The sequence below is a fragment of the Danio rerio genome, chromosome 9 (genome assembly GCF_049306965.1).
Source record: "Danio rerio strain Tuebingen ecotype United States chromosome 9, GRCz12tu, whole genome shotgun sequence".
Classification (NCBI taxonomy): domain Eukaryota; kingdom Metazoa; phylum Chordata; class Actinopteri; order Cypriniformes; family Danionidae; genus Danio; species Danio rerio.
Window position 1 is genome coordinate 47,675,454 of NC_133184.1, and position 21,871 is coordinate 47,697,324.

General features: G+C 35.1%; 1 protein-coding gene and 1 long non-coding RNA gene across 6 annotated transcripts in view; one reads left to right on the top strand and one right to left on the bottom strand.

Moving 5' to 3' along the window:
• The window catches only part of LOC141376202 (uncharacterized), a 55,128-nt gene that overhangs the window by 2,708 nt on the left and 30,549 nt on the right, over positions 1–21,871 (top strand). For 3 of the 4 annotated variants that reach the window (XR_012385627.1, XR_012385625.1, XR_012385626.1), the window contains exon 3: positions 701–794. This is a non-coding gene — a long non-coding RNA (uncharacterized lncRNA). Of the gene's footprint in view, positions 1–700; positions 2,940–21,871 lie in introns of those variants that run through there. The other variant, XR_012385624.1, reaches the window with a different exon arrangement.
• The window catches only part of hdac4 (histone deacetylase 4), a 399,927-nt gene continuing 391,866 nt past the window's right edge, over positions 13,811–21,871 (bottom strand). Inside the window, exons 25-27 of one of the 2 annotated variants that reach the window (XM_005172529.6) lie at positions 20,667–20,751; positions 19,504–19,645; positions 13,811–17,676 (exon numbers count right to left, since the gene is read on the bottom strand). In XM_005172529.6, the coding sequence (XP_005172586.1) occupies positions 17,637–17,676; positions 19,504–19,645; positions 20,667–20,751 (267 nt within the window). In that variant the 3' untranslated portion in view covers positions 13,811–17,636. 2 annotated transcript variants of the gene reach the window in all.

Here is a 21,871-nt window from a genome sequence, read left to right on the forward strand (position 1 = left end):
AATTATTCCAACTTTCTCAGTTAACATAACCCAATTAAGTCATTAAATTACACTTTAATCTAAATCAAAGACTCTAATTTACTTAAAGGGACTTAAAGGGTCTGAATACAACTATCTTGCAAAATAATTAGTAAAATATTATGCTCACCATGGGAAAAATAAATAGTTATTAGACAATAGTTAGTTAAACTATTATGTTTAAAAACGTGTTGTAAATAAATAATGTGTTTGGAGAGACGCGCTTTATGTCAAATCTGAAATAAAAAATGAATGAAGGCAAAACTAAACGAGTTGAATAGTACTGTTACATGACTTTGATAGTTATTGGTTGCTAATATGATTTCACTATTTAGTATTAGCAAAGAATAATCTTCTGAAATTATATTATTGAGAAAGTCCAAACGTATGAATGTAAAAACCAACTGTACCTCAATTTAGGTATTGTTGGTTTAATATTTGTGCATTCTTTCAGTGACAACTTGTGACAAGCTTCATATATCGTTTACTTTGGTAGTTTGAATATTCGGCATGAAATCACATGCAAGTATGTTGTACTTTGATAGTCATGGCTACTAATATGATTTCACAGTTTGGAATTTGCAAAGGATACTTTTCTGAAATTATACTATTAAAGGAGAAAGTCAGAATGAACGAATAAATGTTAAACCAAATTTACCTCAAATGTGTTTGTTTGCTCTAGGACGCCAGCACCTGCAGTGATGGGTCAGTACACTCATTCGGGACCGGACTGCAGTCTCTCTCTCGGGTGGGCAGCGGATTTTAGACTAAACACGGTAAAGACAAGCAAACAGCACACAGCTCTCAAAACACCGGACAGTCAAGCTGGAGGACAAGCGTGCCGTTTCTAAAAATATTTGAGCAGAAGACAAACTCGGCACATTGCAAGTGCCATCAACATCCGTGTCTTCAGACAAAATATTATCAGAATGGCTGACCAGATGAGCAAATAAAACAATAAGCAGAGTGTTACAGAACAGGGCACAAAGCAGACAAAAAACTTGGTGAAATCACTGCAGCACCATGCCCTCAGATGGCCTGTTGAGAAACAGGTGGCAATAGGATTAAAAAAAACACAAAATTCTATGAAAAATGTATTTTTAATTGTTGTTTTGAAAGTTCATCCAAATATGAAAAAAAAAATTTTTTGTTTACCATACCTGTATGTGACTTTATCAAGATTATGGGCTCTATTTTGACGATCCATGCGCAAAGTCCAAAGCGCAGGGTGCAAAATCATTAAGGCCAAAAATCCGCTTTGTGCCTGGTCTAACAGGGCTGAGCTTATTCTCTTAATGAGTTCTGGGTGTGTTTTGAGAATAAACCAATCAGAGTCTTATCTGCCTTTCCCTTTAAGAGTCAGTTGCGCCGCGCCATAGTGCATTTGCTATTTACATGGCGGACTTTGTAAGTGGAAAAACTGAGTGCTTCACTAGTGAGAAAACAGTTAAACAGAGCATCTACAGCGCGACAATGAGAGAATGAGCCTCCTCATTATTTACTTTCGCTTTTACTCTCGTGAATAGGGAAACGTGTTGTACACTCAGACATCCATTAGCCTCCACATAATTAATTTTGTTTATTAAGCGCAAAGATTTGTTTCAAAACTATTTTTAAATCTAGTTATAATTTTCAGCAAACGAATAAATGAACAATAATAATGAAGTGTGATCAAAAAGCTTAGTTCTATCCAAATAAACATGCTATGCCCCATATGGTCTAAAACCTGACAGGTCGACCAATCTAAGCTTGTTTTTAATAAAACAAATATACATATGCATATAATAAATAATACTGCTACTAATAATTACATTGTACAAAAGCAAATGGTCATGAATAAACTGAAAAAGGCCCCCCGAGATGAAGAAGACATGAAAGTATGGTATTTATATTTATGTAGGCTACAAAATAATATTTTTTGTAATATTTTAATCCTTTAATTATTTTTCATTTGTCAAGATATTTGCGTATTGCTGTACATCCTGTGTGTATTAAGCAGTGTCTAAGCGAGGCGCACAACTAACGCGCTCTGCACTGGACTGTAGACCTCCTCTCCACTGGTCTATTGAACAATGTATTTTAGCCCCTAAAATAGCAAATGTAAATTTTTACACGCCTCCTTTTTTTTTTTTTTTAGAGCAGAACGCCTATGGGCGCACATACGAGCGCAAATGCGTTTGCTATTTAAACAGCGTGCTGCAAAACGTCAAAACGACTCTTGCGCTGAGCTGAAACTAGCAAACAGGTGCGAGCAAACTTGCGCCAGATGCATGATAGGGCCCTATTTCTTTAAGATTGATGATAACCAGTTTTGCATTAAATAGATTTGGTTACTCGCTGTATGGAAAAAAACGAACAAATAAAGACTGATTTATACTTCTTTGTCGAGCGATTGCTGTGACCATGCTTCGAGCATAGTCGTACATTTATCAGGGTGTCTGCGGGGTCTTAAAAAGTATTAAAAGTTGATAAATCAATGTAGAAAAATTTCAGGCCTTTAAAAAGTATTAAAAAGTCCTGCTATTTTGCAAAGTATTAAATCTTATATCATTTTGATTATGCATTGTATGGTTGTATGCTAGTTTGCCTCAATTAAATCTGTGAATATCAGGATGTTGTGTAGTTCATGAAATCAATGAAATCCTGCTAGATTTGACATCATGCTGCTTTGTTTACTGCAGTGATCAAGGCATCACCATTATTTCTGCAGTTCTATACCTGCTGAATTAGCTAGATTTATTACATTTTTATTCGGCTTATGAGTAATGTTTTAGTTTTGGCTTAGTTTTTTACATTGATATCTAGTATATATACTGTAAATTAAAATCTCAACAGTGTGTCCGGATGAAAAGTGGTTATAAGGTTCTAAAATGTATGGAAATAGTGTTTAAAAAGGTCTTTAAATATATTGAATTCCACTCTCTGTTTCCTGTATTTACTCTAATTTATACTTCTGTGTGCTGTTTGTGTTGCTCTGCAATTAAACTCAATTCATCTTTATTTCTATATCGCTTTTAAAATGTGTATTGTGTCAAAGCAGCTTAACATAGACATTCTAGTAAATTTAAACTGTGCTGATACTCATCAGCGTGACCAAGATGACTAGTCACAGGCTGCACCAGACCATACGCATGCGCTTGACGCAGAAGTACAGATCAGCCTTAAGGAAAACAGATATTTCACAAAATATCTTGTATGTCTGCCTACACTGTTAACAATTTGCAGCAGTTCACTAGTAACTTACTGTGAAGATACAAGATACAGCAAATTCTGTATTTGCATTTACAGCATCTTGCTCTATGCATTTAGAGTATTGTTTATCTTTACTGTAAAATATACAGTATGAAATATACATACTTTTAACAATGCAACTTTAAAACACAGTAACATACTGTATAACTGTCCTACAGTAAAATACAGTTCAGATTACAGTCAAATACAGTGCAATTTACAAAAATTGACTGGGTGAGAATGTGGTAAAAGGTAAAAATCATGGTAAAAATCAGGCGAGGGCTTTTTTTTGGATTGCATTTTTAAACCTTAGGTTGGGTTTAGAGAAGTGAGTGGGCGCTGGTCAATCAGTGCTTTTAAAAACACTATTGGTTGGGTTTAGGAAAGGAGGAGGGTAGGTCAGTCAGTCAGTCAGTCGATAGCAGCCTGTGGTGGATTTACGTACAGGGTATCTGCAGAGTCTTAAAAAATTTTAAATTTCAAAAACCAAATTTTAGGCCGTAAATAGTCTTAAATCCACGGAAATATTGTGCTGTAGGTCTTAAATCATTTTAAAGGGGTCTTAATTTTTTTCATTTCAACCTTTACCCAATTGGGCCAACACCCATCCAATCATTAACAATATATTTTAATAAAAGTTTTAAGAAACGTTTATTTATTAACTATTAACATGGTTTTATTATCATCCTTACATTAACACTTGTATTTAATGTTTTTTAGGGTTTTAACTTGGCTATTAAAAAAAAATCTTTGGCATTTAGCCTTTTGCAAGTCTGAAATAATTTTCAATATGGTCTTAAAAGGGTCTTAAAAAGTCTTAAATTTGACTTGATGAAACCTGTAGAAACCCTGTACGTAGGTAAAGATGAGAATGCACTCGCGAGAGAAATATGAAATTTCTAAAAGTGTACACAGCGACCTCTGGTGGATTCGGGGGGGAAAATGCAGCTCCTCTTATTTGGCGCTCTCCAGAAATGAATATGTCAGTACATTTTCAGAATGAACCTGGGTTGGTATTAGTATACTGTATTAAGATAATGTAGTGTACCTTATCTTATGTTTCTCCCTCAAATATTGTATAACACTGATTATTTAATTAAATGGTTTATCAGCTACTATACGGTGGCTCTGACTGCACCCCTCCAATCAGAATGGAGTATGTTTGACAATCTGTGATTTCTAGTCTAAATGGAGAATTCATCAGGCTGATGTCCACACCCCGCGGGTGAAGCGCAGGTCCTGCGTCGCATCTCTTCGGCTCTCTGTAATTTGGCTCTGAAACGCAGCTGTCTTCATCCACCACCTCAGAGCCACAATTAAAAACTGCAGAGAAGTGGCGAGCGGCGCTCTGGAACGGTGCCCTTCTCTAATATAAGAGACCGTAATGATAGACTGAGGATGAGCAGAAAGATAGAGAGAGAAAGAGAGAGAACAACGTTCAATTGTGTGACCGCAGACCGCACTGTCAGAAACCCGCTGGGAGGATTTTCGTCTGATGTGTCAGGCTGGTGTTCTCCACGATGGGTTTATTGTGGGAATGGACGATCGAGGCTCCGAATGGGATCATATGTGGTTTACCTGACCCTGAGCTAAAGGGCAGAGGTCATAGGGTTCAGTGACCTGGTCAGCCGTTGTGCTGACAGTCTCTAAACGTTTCACTGACACCCAACCTCTGTCTGACACCCGGGGAGCCCAATATGTGCACGCATTCCTAGGTATCATGTCACATTTGTGTCAGCTATGCTGTTTGGAAATTCTATGTTTGACAGACATTTGCTAGCATTTTTATTACTATTATTTTTAATATTAATATTAATAATGTTATCATTTTTATTCGATTTACAGTTGAAGTAAAAAATATTGTGAAATTGAAATCAAATGAGGGTACTCACACTATGCTATTCGAACTGAGCCCAGGCCCGTTTCCTGGATCGTTTGAGAAGTGTGATTGCTCTGAATCGGGCTCAGACACGGTTGGAAGAGGGGTGCCTGAGCACAGTTCACTTGGGCTTTGGCGCAGTACGCTTGTGTGTGAGTGCAAAACGTGCCTAAGCCCGAAACTAAAAGAGAGACGTGACTTTTAATGGACGGTTTCATATGGATTTATTAATCATTCTTACTGTTCAATTTCATAGATTATTAACTCTAACTGCACGACAGCTGCGCACCTTCAGCAAACCTCCTAAGTCCTGCAGCATGAGGGCTTTATGATTGTTTGCGAGTGTTAAAAGTAGCTGATCTGTTCGGCGAAATGTTGGAATGGGACTAAAACTATATAAACGATATAACTAAAGAAATCTCCACTGTGCTGAGCGAGAGCGCTTACTGAACAGCGCAGCATCGATGACGTAAGCGTGCCCTGGCCCGAATGTAATGTGAGTGCGGGCCATGGGGGGAGGCGGGAGCAGGGACAAGCGTGCTTTGGCCCGGTTCAAGACAACTGTACATAGAGTGAGTACAGCCTGAAATCCAAGTGCTGTTTAACAGATATTTTTCAATGTTTTTTTTTTTTTTGGTCAAGAATTAATGTTATATATATATATATATATATATATATATATATATATATATATATATATATATATATATATATATATATTGGTATTTGCCACAGTGACAGCTCATAATAATATACTTTTTTTGCAAAATATTATTTTTCAGCACAATTTAAAGGCTTAATTAGGCACATTAGGTTAATTTGGCAAATCATTGGACAAAAGTGCCCCCCCCACCCCATTGATTTTTAAATGTTTTAAGATAAGCTTCTCCTGCTCACCATGTATTTATTTCCTCAAAAACACAGTTCATGTTATAAAATTGTGAAATGTTATTGCACTGTAAAATAACTGTTCAAAAGTACTTTACTTTCTTTATTGTCCACAAGTGGAAATTTATCTTTAGTTTGTAATTTAATTGAATCATTTATTCCAGTGATTTTAAAGACGAGTTTACAGCTTTATTACTGCAGTCTTCAAAGTCATATGATCCTTCAGAAATCACTGTAATATTAAATGTTATTACTATTATTAGTAGTATTGTTTTTATTATTAATGGTAATAGTAATAAAAGCACTGACTGGAGTAATACATGTAATTCCATTTGAAACTACATATAGTAAGTAAGCAGTTTAAAATTGTAACAAATATTGAACTTTTTTTTTTACATTTAATACATTTTTATATACAGTTTAACTTAGAAATAACCCCATTTATCTTTTTTTTTACATTTCTGTTTAACGGAAAGCAGATTTTTTTTTCCCAACACATTTCTAATCATAATAGTTTTAATAACTCATTTCTAATAACTGATTTATTTTATCTTTGCCATGATGACAGTAAATAATATTTGACCAGATATTTTTCAAGACACTTCTTTACAGCTTAAAGAGACATTTAAAGACTTAACTGGGTTAATTAGGTTAACTAGACAGGTTAGGGTAATTAGGCAAGTTATTGTATAATGATGGTTTGTTCTGTAGACTATCGTGTGTGTGGGTGTGTATATAAGACTTTTTTTCAGAATAATAAAACAATTATAGGAACTATTTTAAAATGTCCTTCCTCCTCAAAAAGCGAGACCATGAGTTAAAATGCCTGTGTTGCATCATTTGCATTTATGTCTAAAATATGACAACTATAAGAGTTGAAAATAAAGTGATATAAAAAATTAATAAGAGCTATATGATATACTGTAGGGACAGCACGGTGACTAGCACTGTGGTTAGCACTGTTGCCTCACAGCAAGAAGGTCACTGATTTAAGCCCCGGCTGGGTCAGTTGGCACTTCTCTGTGGAGTTTGCATGTTTTCCCAGTGTTCGTGTGGGCTTCCCACACAGTCCAAAGCCATGCGCTACAGGTGAATTGAATGAGCTGAATTGACTGTGAGAGTGTATGGGTGTTTCCCAGTACTGGCTTGCAGCTGGAAGGGCATCTGCTGTGTAAAACATATGCTGGATATTATATATATTATATATTTGCCGGTGCATTCCGCTGTGGCATCCCCTGATGAATACAGGGACTAAGCCGAAGGAGAATGAATGATATACTGTAAAAATGCAGGGTTCCACACAATTCCATGATGTACCAACACAAGTTAACTATAATTGTTTTTACAAATTCAAGTGGATTAAACACATAAAACTATTAAGTTGCCCTTTAAAACTCAATTTAGAAATTAGTTAAACAAGCACAAAAAATTAATTTTTCAGTGTATTATAAATATTAATTTGGGTAAATTTGATAGTACTCCATAAGATCGTACTAGAAATTATTATTTTATTTACTAAGTAACTTAATTTAAAATAATAATAAAATAAAAAAAACATTGAAAAAAAAAAAATTGGATGTTTCCCATTACTGTATCCACTGTGTAAAAAAATTCTGGATAAGTTGATGGTTCATTCCGCTGTGGCAACCCCTGATGAATAAAGGAACTAAGCTGAAGGAAAATGAATGAATGAATGCTGGAAAAAGTAGACATCCATAGCATTTTTTGCATGTACTATAAATATCAATAAGCAGTTCCTCCCCCAACATTCTTCAAAATATCTTAATATTTGTTAAACAGAAGAAATAAATTACAAAAATTTTAGAATCACTTCAGTGAGAACAAATGAAAAGGAATTTTTTAGTGAACACTTGCATTCAATATGCTTTAAACCAATATAAGTTAATTTGACAGAAACACCGAAATGGGCCGAGCTACAGGTCAAAGGCCAGAGAGTTGAGTGACCTGGTCATCAGTTCTCCCGACAGTCTCAAATATGTGAACTCATCCCTGTAGATCACGTCACCTTTGCTTTCTTTACGTCGTTTGGAGACGATCCTTTGTCAACCCGCGAGACAGTAAATATTGTTCCTCGCGTCTCTTTCACACTGGTTTATTACCTCCACCATGTCACACGTCCCTGAGTGTCAGATTTATGAATATTCAAATATCTCGCTTGGTGACAGACGCTAAAATGGTTTGCATAGTTTCTCTCCAGAGTCGGATGGACTTGAATGAGCTGCTTGTTTGTGTTTTCGCTGGTCAATCTGCTGGATTTATCAGGCTCTGCTGTGTTTGGACAGAAGTCTGACCCTTGTCTCTTGTAAATGAGCTGTTAATCCCTGTCGTGACTACTGTAATGATGCCCTCGTCTGGACAGAGGGGGCAGTGCTGTAGACACCACACTAAAATTTTTGAGGTAAGCGGTTGCAAACAATTTATATGGGCTGAATTTAAACAAACAAATTATGTTGAACATTACTACATTTAATTTGTTTGTTTAAATTCAGCCCATATAAATTGTTTGCAACCAGTTACCTTAAAAATTTTTTTAGTTATTCAATGAATCATTTTTTTAGTGCATGCAGGAGCTGAGGTCAGATGTTAAGTCATTTGGTCACACTGAAAAAAAATAATCATTGAATTTAGTAATGCTCAGCTTAATTTTTTTGTTTAAATTCAGCCCATATAAATAGTTTGCAACCATTTACCTTTTAAAAAAATTAAGTAAATCCAATTAATCATTTTTTTCAGTGTCGATTTTGGCCATCAGGTTCAGTCAAATCTTAATAATGTCTTGTTAAAAAAAAGATTCTGAATTTGGACCGAAATATCAGTTTGTTTATTTATTTTTACAAAAATTAGTAAGTATACAATTATAAATGAGTACACTCCAATTCGAAAATTAACATATATATTGGTGCATTTGAACAAAACATTTAAAATATTAAAATAATATTTAAGTCACTGAGCATCTTTAGAAATAGAAAGATAATGTGTTTAAATTCAAACTAAATAGTGCAAAAAAAACTACAAAACTTCAACAAGTTTTCATATATTTTGTTTTGCTTCTCATGATTATTCATCTTTTTAAACATTTTTAAAAGTATTTTCCTTAACATAAAATTTGGGTGTACTAATTTTTAAACCATTATTGTAAGTTTTTATTTTTTATTTTTTAGATTAGCTCCAGATTTGGCTTCAGTGCTGACTGAAATAATCTATTTGCATAGATATAATATTCATTCAATCATTTTCTTTTCGGCTTAGTCACGTTATTAAGCTGGGGTCACCACAGCAGGATGAACCACCAATTTATCCAGCATATGTTTTATGCAGCAGATGCCCTCCCAGCTGCAACCCTGGAAACATCCATACACACTCATTCACACTCACACACGCTACAGAATATTTAGCTTACCCAATTCACCTGTACCACTTGTTTTTGGACTTGTGGAGGAAATTGGTGTGTGTTTTTATATATTTTGTTTAATTCTAGTTTTAACTAAGGGATTATTAGTTATTATATTAAGTGAAAATAACCATTATTATGTAAATATATATATATATTTTTTGTGAGATTTAAGTATAATGTTTGTTAGTTTTTTAACAAATCTTTCATTATTATAAAATCAAAGTATGATGTATATTAGCAGCTGAAAACTTGTTAGAAAACTGACATCCAATCACTGAAATCATATCCTATAATAATATTAATAATAATAATAACAGTGCCACTTAGCGACCTAAATGCTGGGTTCCACATAATTGATTTGCGTTGGGACAACATGAATGATTTAGGTTAACTTATTGTTTTTTTTTATTTTTTTTTTTACAAATTTAAGTGGATTGAACATAAAACAATTAACTTGTTCCAACTAAATGTCAAGAATTGTGTCGTTTCAGCTCATTTTAAATAAGCAGTTTAGACAAGCAACAAAAACTAATTTCTTTGAGTGGCAAGGTTGGGTACTGAAACAAATTTTAGTCAAATAATTTTGTCATCCACCATAATTTTGTGGCTCAAAGGTATCGGTTCAGGCACCATTTTGACACGGGTACTGTTTTAAAATTATCAATTTAGCACCAGTATTGAAATAACCCCAAACGATACTCAACCAGGGTATATAGACAGGAATCAGAGAGTGAAATTCAATACCCTTTAAGACCTTTTTCGAGACTCTTTTCAAAAATTTTAAGACCTCATTGCCAATTTAGGATTCAACTAGTAACAATTTAACTTTTTAACTAAATACTAATTGTAAGAAACTAGTCCTAAACTAAAACATTATTTATATACTGAATAAAAATTCTAATGCCCCTGCGACAGCAGGAATAACAGTGTTGCCTTGTTTACTGCCACTGTTGCCAGATTGGGCGGTTTTGAATTTGATTTTGCGGGTAAAAATGGCATAGGTGCTTTAACGAAATTTGGGCTATTTTGAAATGTAACTTTTATATGCAACTTATTCAACAAAACATAACTGTGTCCTCCATTTCCATTTAGTAGTGACCAGTGCATGGCGCAAACAGCGTGGGCTCACCCTCAGTTGGAGATGAAGGAAAGTTGTATCAAAATCTGACTCCCCGTCGTGTGTGCGCCTGCACTTAAATTCACACTGGTTTATCATGACACCTTTATCGATCATTTTTTCCGCATTTGACAGTAAGAACAAACATAGAGGCGTTGTCTGATTAACAAGCAGCACCTAATTATGTTCAAAAGAATTTAAAATGACAAATGGGATGAATGTATACCCCGTTTCGAAAGTAAAACATACTCTAACATTAAGTGCAGTGTGTGGGTGAGAGAGGGGCAGTGTTTCGATGAGAGCTTGTTATGTTGTGGTTCTGTGACTGCTGATGTTGGTTGCTGTATGGTTTAAAATTATGATCGTTAAAGTAACTAGGAAAATTTGATTTAAATAAAATAAATATAATATTAATCTAATGTTTTGGGTGTTATTTTGTGCGTTTTGGTTGGTTTTGGACAGCTTTTGGGCTAGAACACAGGTGTCAAACTCAGTTCCAAAAGGGCCGCAGCTCTGCACAGTTTAGTTCCAACCCTAATTAAACACACCTGATCAAACTAATTGAGTCCTTCAGGCTTGTTTGAAACCTACAGGTAAGTGTGTTGGAGCAGGGTTGGAACTAAACTGTGCAGGGCTTCCAGAAATAGAGTTTGACACTCCTTGGCTAGAAAAAAAATCAGCTAGCAACACTGGTTAATGCAGAAAACAAAGCAGCATGACAGATACAGGGATCAAATTCAAGCAAACTTTAGCTTACTGATACAAAATGTACTACCTTGTAAAGAAGCATTGCAGACTTTTCAATACTTGAAATTTCTCTAAATTGGTTTATCAACTTTTAGTAGTTTTTAAGACCCCGTGGACTACTTGCCAACCCTAGCAAGAACTGTGAAAAAACAACAAGATATTGCGGTATTCAAAAACATGGTACTTTATAGTTGATGTCAAAGACAAACATTAGAGCAAAGGTCCCAAGAAAAGTTCTATTGTAACAATGGAAAAACAAAGTGACAAAAATAATATGCATTTCTTACATTTTGTAAACCTAGAACTGTTCTCGAGCCACAGTGGTCACAGGTATTACTGGCTGATAAGTGTTGGGTGTGTTTTTTTTCTCCTTTTTGAACAAACTGAAGAAATATCTGACAAAGCATCTGGAAAAAGCCCTTTGATGGTTCCAGATGTTTCTAAAGGAAAGACTCTAATCTCTTCCTAGTCAACCCGAAAAAATAGGAAGAGCAGAAAAACAAAACAAAACGAGGAAAGCAAAAGAGGACAGTCTAACGTGTGGCGTAGTGCGTAGTTCACCTAAAACAATGCTCTACATAAATACCATAAAGTCTATAGTCTGTATGTCACAAGTGCTAGATAACGTTCTTGCTGTGGTTGTAAAATATTCAAAAGTCTTTTTTTTCTTTCATTCCTTTTTTAGTTTCAAAACAAGTAAAAAGCACATCCGTCGGACACCGAGAGCGTCATTCCGTCTGCGTACTGACCAGAAACAGAGGAGGACAGAAGAGCTCGGTCCCATGCGTTTTCCAAAAGCCTCCTGCGTTCCTCCTTTGTGCAAATATGTTACAAGGACAGACAGGCATGCGGACGCACAAACCATGCAGAAAATCTACAGCTGTGAAGGAAATAGAATGAAAGAAACTTCACCCTGGCCTGCGAAATCAACAACAATCAGGCCAGACCTCGTGGCAAATTTAGCAGGAATGACAAAGAAAGGTATAAAAATAAACAAACGGAATCGAGTATACAAAACAAAAGCAAAAAAAGAATAAAACTAATCCCAGATAGAGATGTCCCTTTGTTAAGACTTTGAGTCCGTAGGCTGCCGTTAGTTTTTTTGTGTATTATTGCAAAGTGGTTTGTGAGTGTTTCTTTTTGTGGTGGTCCGAGTGTGGATTGGTATTACGAGAGTCTTTGGGAATGTCGCTTTTTTTTTCTTTCTAACATCTCCACTTTCAAATCAATGTCGGTCCGCGCACTTCATTTTTGAAAGCAATTCAGATGAGAGTTAATGGATGTGATTTCGATCAAAAAATGCCCCCAAATAGATCATGCTCCAAGAGTAACAAGACACAAGATTTCACAAAAAGAAAAGAAATGGTCCCACAAAAACTGAGAGTGCTGACATCACTGTTAAAGCAAAGAAAACCAACACGATTGACACCGGGTCACATTTCAGCCCAAAATCGAAGATTGTTTGTGAACAAAAAAAATAAATGAATAAGATTAAAATAATAATAATAATAATAAAAAAATTTAAAAATAAAATAAAAATCACAGAATTTTTTTTATGTTTCTTGAAATTCAAGGTGTAATTAACCCAGTTTTCTAGCATCGCATAATTCTTCAGGAATAAAAAAAAAAAAAGTTTTATTAATCATCGACACATTAAAGGAACATTATTTTATTTAGTTATTATTTGTTACCTTTTTTGGCTCATTTTACAACTGCTTTATGATGAGTTCAGACTGCATGACTTTTGACTCGACGACAGGTTTTAAGAAATCACTTCACCCTGGAAGGGCCCCCAAGTGTAACCCACTGTTTCTACTGCACCCATCCCATTCTGAGCTGGAATTTTTTTGTATGGGAGTTGAATGCTCAAACAAGGAGGTTTAATTTTATGTATTACAAAGACATAATGAATTGTTAGAAGTTAGAATTAGTTATTAAGAATTTTTTTTAAACTAGTTTAAACTATTGTTGAAAAAAAAAACTCTTTCCATTTAACATTCATTGAAATATATTAGAAAAAGAACTGACATTTTACTGGTCAATAATTCTTTCTTAAAATGCATATACAGTTGAAGTCAGAATTATTAGCCCCCCTGTTTATTTTTCCCACCCCAATTTCTGTTTACCAGAGAGAAAAAAAGAGAGAATTTTTTTTTCAACACATTTCTAAACATAATAGGGTTAATAACTCATTTCTAATCACTGATTTGTTTTATCTTTGTCATGATGACAGTAAATAATATTTGACTAGATATTTTTCAAGACACTTCTATACAGCTTAAAGTGACAATTAAAGGCTTACCTAGGTTAATTAATTTAACTAGGCAGGTTAGGGTAATTAGGCAAGTTATTGTAAAATGATAGTTTGTTCTGGAGACTATCGAAAAAAAATAAGCTTAAAAGGGCAAATAATTTTGACCTTAAAATGATGTTTATAAAAATTAATAACTGCTTTTTTTCTAGCCAAAATTAAACAAGACTTTCTGCAGAAGAAAAAATATTATCAGACATACTGTAAAAATTTCCTTGCTCTGTTAAACATAATTTGGGTAATATTTAAAAAAGAACAAATAAATAAATCAAAGGGGGGCTAATAATTCTGACTTCAACTGTATAGTTTTGTGAGATTTAGGTGTCCTGTAATCACAGGCAAATCGGTGCACATTCACGTTAATAACAATCACACAGTGAACTATCAAAGATGCGATCTGAGAGAATCGCTGATGGGTCGTCGACACCGATCAGATATTTGTCATGCTAAATATCTGGACCTGTCGGCGATTCAAATCATGCCGTGTGAAATGTGTTCTGATTGAAAATAACATCAGCAAATACCTACAGCCAATGAAAAAGCAGCATCCACTAGTATGAGTATCTGTAGGCCAGCGGGAGGATGGGGACAAGTTAAAAGTGCTCATTTTATTTGGACAAAATTTATATTAACATTGAATCACATTATAAAATATATTCGTATATGAACAGGTCATTTTAAATAGAAATCATTTTTCGCAATATGAATGTTTCCATTGTATTTTTAATCATGCATTTTTCATTTTGATAATGCAGCCTTGGTGAGCAGAATATAATTAAAATATAAGGATTTTGTTGAATTATTGTATCGATTCATGTTACATTGGTATCCTTCTAAAATGGGATTTCGTCGACAACATTCATTGTCATAAATGAACAATAAATAATAGCTTTAAGGCATTTGTCAATATTAATTAATAACATTTGCTAGCACATTAAAATCAGCTGCATCTCTTAACATTAGATAGCATTTAAATGACCAAACATTTCCAAATACTGTAAAATGTGCGTTGTTCATTGTTTCTATTAGTAAGTGCATCACCCAATGAACCTTATTGTAAAGCTATGGTAGCCATTTTCAGTAATGCCCATTAGTAATAATATTAATCTCTGCTAGTTAGTTAATACAGCTGCTTGTTGTTAGTTAATTTAGCCTATTAGAGGTCATAAGTAATATTTATTAATGCATTGTCATTCATTAAAATATGTATTTGTTAATGCTGAAATGAACCTTAACTAAGATGCATTTTAAATCCTACTCTACGAATGAAACATTATAATGTGTTATTAAATTATTACATTTTTATGAAGATAAAGTCTGATATTTTTGCATCATTAATGATCCTTTTTGATATCTTAAAGGGGTAAGTTCACCCCCCAAACAATGTATCCACTTACACCTACTTCCTTCAAGCCATTATGAGTTTCTTTCATCTGTCAAACACAAATTATTATATTTTAAAGACAGCTTTAAAATCTGTAACTATTGACTTCCATAGTAGAAAATACAAATACCAAATACTATTGAAGTCAATGGTCTTCAAAATATCCTATTTAGTGTTCAACAGAAGAAAGAGTGAGTACGTTTTGAGTGGACTATCCTTTTCTGTCCTATACTTATCCTTACAGAAGTCCCCTTTCTGCTATTGGTCAAACAAACAGAAAAGCACGCCTTATTTTGTTAAAAAAACAACAAAAATCTTACATTTTAGGCAAAATATGACCCGAATGCAAGCTGAAATCATTCAAACGTATTTAGAAAAACAGTATTTCTATAGTCAAATACGTAAAAATATCCAAAATCCATCTTCGATGTACAGTACCAGGTCACTGTGATGTCAGCATCTACTCAGACACGGACTGTTACCAATGGAAATGTACAGTGTCAGTCCATAATAGCTTTTCATGGGACTTCAATATCAGAGTTTAAAGAGCGCTCTGTCAACCCGAAGCCTGGAACCATGAAGATCCATTTGATCAAGAGTTTTACGGTGCTACTGCGAACGCATGAAAACCAATAAAAAAACAGTGCCTTCAGTGGAAGCCAGACCACATACTGAAATATATCACTAGAGTCTGCAATCTTTATAATATATAATATATCTATAGATCTTTGTCATATAAATCTACTATGAACAGAACGTAGTAAATACACAATTGTCGGAATCAGTATACAAAGTAAAAGCATCTCCCTCCCACCGGATACAAAACAAAACGAACGAAAAGTTGTGTTGCTCTCAACTAAAACAAGAAACTAAAGCATGTAAAAAAAAACACTTTGTCAACTACGAGGACTGACAAATGAACACGCAAATAACCCGACAGGTAACAAAAAAAGAAAAATAAGTGGAGTAGTCATACGTGACAGGCGTATATAAAGGAATAATGGCCTCATATTGAACATGACGCACAGAAAAAGGTAGTTGCCGAGAGGCTAGAGAGGGTCGTTGAACAAATCACGGCCTCTTCATCGAGTAAAGTTCAATGTACAATCAAAGTCAAGCCAAATGATCTACTGTCAGCATGCATAACTGCGTATATATACAGTTGTATGTGCCGCATCGGCTCTGAAACTACGTCAATGTCCCATGCAGATTGTCTGAGTATCACAGTCATCTCAGAGGCGTAAGTTTTACGATTGTGGAAGCTGGTGGTCCCGCTACGTCCTGGATTGTGTTTTTCGAAAGACGGTAGCACCTGCCCCTAGAGAGCCCTTCTCGCTCAGGCCCGTCCGGCAGGATAAAAACCAGCGCTAAATCTCACCAGGTGGCACGTCTGAAGGCTCAAAGTGGTACATTTTAAAATCGGTAACCAGCCCTTTTTTTTTTCTTTTTCTCCGCTTGTTGAGTAGTATCAGTGTTAGTAGTGATATATGCTAGTGCCCTTAAAGTAACCCGGAATACTAGACATTCATAGCTATATAAAAGTACAACCAGGGGCGGAAATCTAGAAAGTTTGTCTGGAACTACAAATCGTATGACGCACGGTCATCGCAGCCCTATCCTAATATGATCGCAGCAAACTCATGCTCGTTGGCGCTGTTAAACTACGACAGATGGCAGATGGAAAGCTGCATGCTGGTTAACCTTTCAGAGTCGTCGTCTTTGTCGGAGAAGGAAAAAAAAAAAGGAGGGAGGTGCGTATTTGGTCATTAGAGTTGAATTAAGTCGCTACATTGGCTTGCCTTCTTGTAAGTGCTGGAGAATTCAATCGAAGGGCTCCGCTTTTTTTTTTTTTTTGCCCTTTATAGCTGGCAACTACCTTAAAGTTCGCTGAAGTCATGTAACGTCCAACACAAGCACAGTAAAAATGAGGGAACATAAAAACATGACGATATCTGCAGGGAGTTCCTGGTAAACATGCTGAGGGTTTTCTTGATTCGTTGACCCCAAAAATTAAAACAAAAACAAATGAGGCGGCGTAACGTCTTTCCCTCCTGTAACTAGTTTAAGGCAATGTTCTTCTCAATCCATCGAGGAAAAACTCTTTTTGAAAAGGCACAAACTCGAATTGTCGCTCCCAATCACATCGTCCACCCTCGAGGGTCTCGAACGTCAGAAGCAAGAATGGCGAATGAAATGAGTCACTTTTTGTTTTTTTTTCTCGGATAAAAGATTAACAGACAAACAAACAATAAAAGAGAGAGAGAGAGAGAGAGAGAGAGACGACAAAATCAAATCAGTCATAGTGGCTCTGGAAAGTGATGAATAAATCAAACAAAGTTTCATGTCCGAAAGCACCAGCTCTCACATCTAACGATGGAACGTGAGTCTATGTCCTGCTCGAAAGTTAAATGTCCCAGCGGACAGACCAGGGGGATACGCCATCCCTGGACGAGCGGCCGCAGACAGAGACAGACTAACACGGCTGAGTCGCACTCACGGAGATTTCTTCAGGCCGTTTCGGATCCCGTGCTCAAAGAGCGCACATTGTGGGACAAAAAATGAAACGGATGGAGAGATTAGAGGGACATCAGAGGCCTGGAAGAGGCTCTGAGCCCAGAGGGTCACCAAAGCAGTCCTGCCCATCTTCTACAATGGAGGCTCCTCTTCCATGGGCTCCTCCTCAGGCCTGAAACACAAAGAGGTTTTAAATCTTAAGAGGTTCCTTCATCATACGACCAGCACATTTGCTTTTTTAGACATCTATGACTGATTAAAGGGATACTTCTCCCAAATCAGAAAGTTCTGTCATCAATTGCTCTCCCTTTACTTGTTCCACACTTGATTGGCTTTCTTTCATCTGTTGAGTGCAAAAGAAGATATTTTGAAGAAAGCTAGAAACCTGTAACTATTCACTTCCAAAGTATTTGTTTTTCCTACTATATAAGTCAATAGTTACCAGTTTTTAGTTTGTTCAATGTTTTCTTTTGTGTTCAACAGAATGAAGAAACTCTTTCCAATAGTTTGGAACCACTTGAGAGAGAGTAAATGTAGATTTTTTGGTGAACTAACCCTTGAACATGATTAGTAATACAGGGAAAGTTTAATTGATTCTAAATATTCATAGATCTATAGGATTTTGATTAATTTTAAGGGGAGAGGTACAACTAGTACATTTCCAAACACACTTTTTTTCCCCCAGAATTTTCTTTTTTTTGTAGACATCTATTACTAATTAAAGATTTATTTTTTTCCAGTACTGAAAATTCTGTCATCATTTACTCTCCCCTTCACTTGTTCCAAACCCAATTGGCTTTCTTTCTTCTGTTTGTTTTTCCTACTATGGAAGTCAATGGTTACCAGTTTTTGGCTTGTTCGAAATGTCTTCTTTTGTGTTGAACAGAAGAAAGAAACTCATTCCAATGGTTTGGAACCACTTGAGAGCGAGTAATTTTAGATTTTTGGAGGACTAACCCTTGAACATGATTAGTAATACAAGAAAATTTTGACCGATTCTAGATTCTTCACATTTTGCCATTTTTTTTTCAGGCATCTATTACTGATCAAAAGATTAATACAGATTAATTTCTCCCAAAACTGAAAATTCTGTCATAGTTTATTCTCTCTTCACTCGTTCCAAACCTGATTGGCTTTCATTCTTCTGTTAAACACAAAAGAAGGTATTTTGAAGAAAGCTAGAAACCTGTAACCATTTTCCTACTATGGAAGTCAATGGTTACCAGTTTTGGCTCGTTCAAAATATCGTCTATTATGTTGAACAGAAGAAATAAACTCATATTGGTTTGGAACCACTTGAGAGAGAGAGAGTAAATTTCGATTTTTGGCTGAACTAATCCTTGAACATGATTCGTATTACAAGAAAAGTTTGATTGATTCTAAATATTCAAAGATCTATAGCAGTGTTTCTCAACCATGTTCCTGGTTATCTCCTTAACAAAATACACCTGATTCAGATCATCAGCAGAGACTGGAAGACCTGTAATGGGTGTGACAGACAAAGGAGACATTCAAAACCTGTGGTCCTCTAGGAATGTGGTTAGGAAACCCTGATCTATAGGACTTTAGACAATTTTTTCCGAAAATTTTTCAATTTCTTCAGAAATCAATGACTGATTAAAGGGATTTTTTTTTTCCCAAAACTTAAAATTTTAACATCATTTAGTCTCTTGTTAAAAACCCAATTGGTTTCTTTCTTCAGTTGAATGCAAAAGAAGATATTTTGAAGAAAGCTGAAAACCTGTAACCATTGACTTCCATTGCAGGAAAAAGAAATACTATGGAAGTCAATGGTTACCAGTGTTTGGCTTGTTTGAAAAACATATTCTTTTGTGTTCAACAGAATGAAGAAACTCAAATGTTTGGAACCTCTTGAGTGTGAGTAAATTTCAATTTTTGGGTCAACTAACTTTTTAGCATGATTAGTAATACAAGAAAAAAATGATTGATTATAAATATAACTGGTAAAATATAACTCAAATATAACTAGTCAGTTCACCTCTTCCCCATGTGCTTGTTGGCCACAGACAGCGAGGCCATGGCGGTGACCGTCTCTGCCTCTTCATTTTCACATCTCTGAGCCTCACGGAGAGAGTAACCCAGAGTCGAAACTGACCGCTGCAGTGAACGCCAGTATTTACCTGCACACAAAATCATTCAAAGCTCAGTGCTCAATATTACCTCTATATAGAGGTGAAGATGTCAAAACGCCAACAGCATCAGGTTTAGTGTATACTGCTGAATTTACTCCAGAAAACCTTACAGATGCTTGATGTACTTAATGCAGCAGTAAATAGATCATAAACAGTGGGTAAAATAAGTGTTGAACATGTCAAGATTTTTTTTGGGAAATTTATATCTGAGCGAGCTGTTGACATGAAATTGGCCTTGATTTGGGTCAAAATGAAAAACAATGCAAACATACAAATGAAACAAAACAAATCAGTAAAAATAGTTAGGTATAATTACAATGGAATGACACAACAACAAGGTACTAAACTAATAAAATGTATTTAAATGTTTTTTTTATAATGACAGCTTCAAGATGCCTCTTGTATGGAAAATGGAGTCGCATGCATTGCTCAGATGTGATTTTTTTCCAACAGAGCCTAAAAATCTTGACTTTTCTGTGGGTCTCTTCTATAAACTTTGAAACTTATTTCTTATTTAAGAAATTTGTTGTTATTTTCTATTGAATTCACCTCAGGCGATTGACTGGCCATTCTAGCAGCTGTATTTTCTTTTCTGAATCCAGTCGAGAGTTTCCTTGGCTGTGTTTTGGATCATTGTCTTGCTGAAATGTCCACCCTGATTTTATCTTCATCATCTGGTAATGCAGATGTTGGACTGAAGCAGTTAATATTACTTTATACTGTTAATGAGCAAAAAATAGAGATTTTAAATTTCTGTCTGGGCTTTCCATCTCTTTTTACAACTTCCTTTATTCATGTGTTCAATACTTTTTCACTTTCATTGTATTACACAAATATCTTTATTTCTAAACTAATTAACTCTGTTTTCTTTGCATGTATGGGTTACTTCAGTTGTTATTGACATCTGGTGAACATTTCAAGTCAACAGCAGCTTTAGAAAGAAGTTTTCTGAGAAAAATGTTGGTGTGTTCAATACATGTTTTTTAACCTGCTGTAACTGTTTACTCACTCTGGACTTCCAAAACTTTCTCCATGGATTGAATGGCGTTGGCGTTCGGTCTCTGCTGTAGGATGTCTTCGGGAATAGGGTCCAACTTAAAGAAATATAATAAAAAGTCATCAGGTTAAAAAGCCTTAGACTGAATGAAAACTCTGTACTAAATGAATCTGCATCTAACTGAATAAGTAAAAGGAATATAAAATATTCTAACAAACTCACAATACTGTATAAATCATTACTATCCGCTTGTTAAGTGTGACGTCACAAGAACCGGCTTCCGGATGCAAGCGCTCTATTCAACTATATGGGGAGACTCATGAAATGGTAATAATAAACGTTTACAAAGCGATTTAATACTTTCGAAAATCACGATCACAATATATACAGTATGTCCATGCCTAATATCTGATGGCCAGAAAGTGATTCATTTTTTTATAAATTGTTAAAAGTTTGGTATTTGTTATGCAGCAAGCCCAGAGATTGTTGTGTACACTATGATTTTATATAAAATTAACTTTAATGTGTGATATGAATTAAAAGTGATCATAAATGAATAATTTCTTAACTCAACTGAGTGGCGCACTTAACAAGCGGATATACTGTACATAAGCTTCCGGTCAAAGGTTTGGGATCCGTATTAATTAATTAATTTATTTTTTAATGTAAAGAAGACTTTTCTGCTTACTAAATCTGTATTTATTTGATTAATAATGTAGTAATTAATTGAATGCAGTTTTAAAATGTTTTTAAATGTTTTGAATTTTAAATGTATTCATGTAAGTAAAAGCAGGATTTCCCGAATCAGACATCGTTATAATGCTGATACATCAATGGTTAGGAAAAATAAATTCAGATATTCAATCACAACAAATGAAATCAGTTGATGATCAGACCAACTTGCATTTTCAGAAACAAACAAGAAAACAACAACAAAAGCTGTGAATTTAACCTGATCTCACGAGGAAGCATAACTATTTTCATTTTGTTCAGTTTAGTAGCTAATCCAGAGGAATTCATACAAAAATGTCTCATATTTTAAAAGGCGGTATGGCACCAAACCTCTCCCATTGGGGGATGAGCAAATCGTACTGAAATGTACCAATGAGATCATACAAATTCGCCACTAAATCGCTTTGGGATAGAGTTGGCAAAAACTGATCCATGCTGTCAAAGCAGCAAATTTACATTCACATCTTCATGGAGATATTTATGGA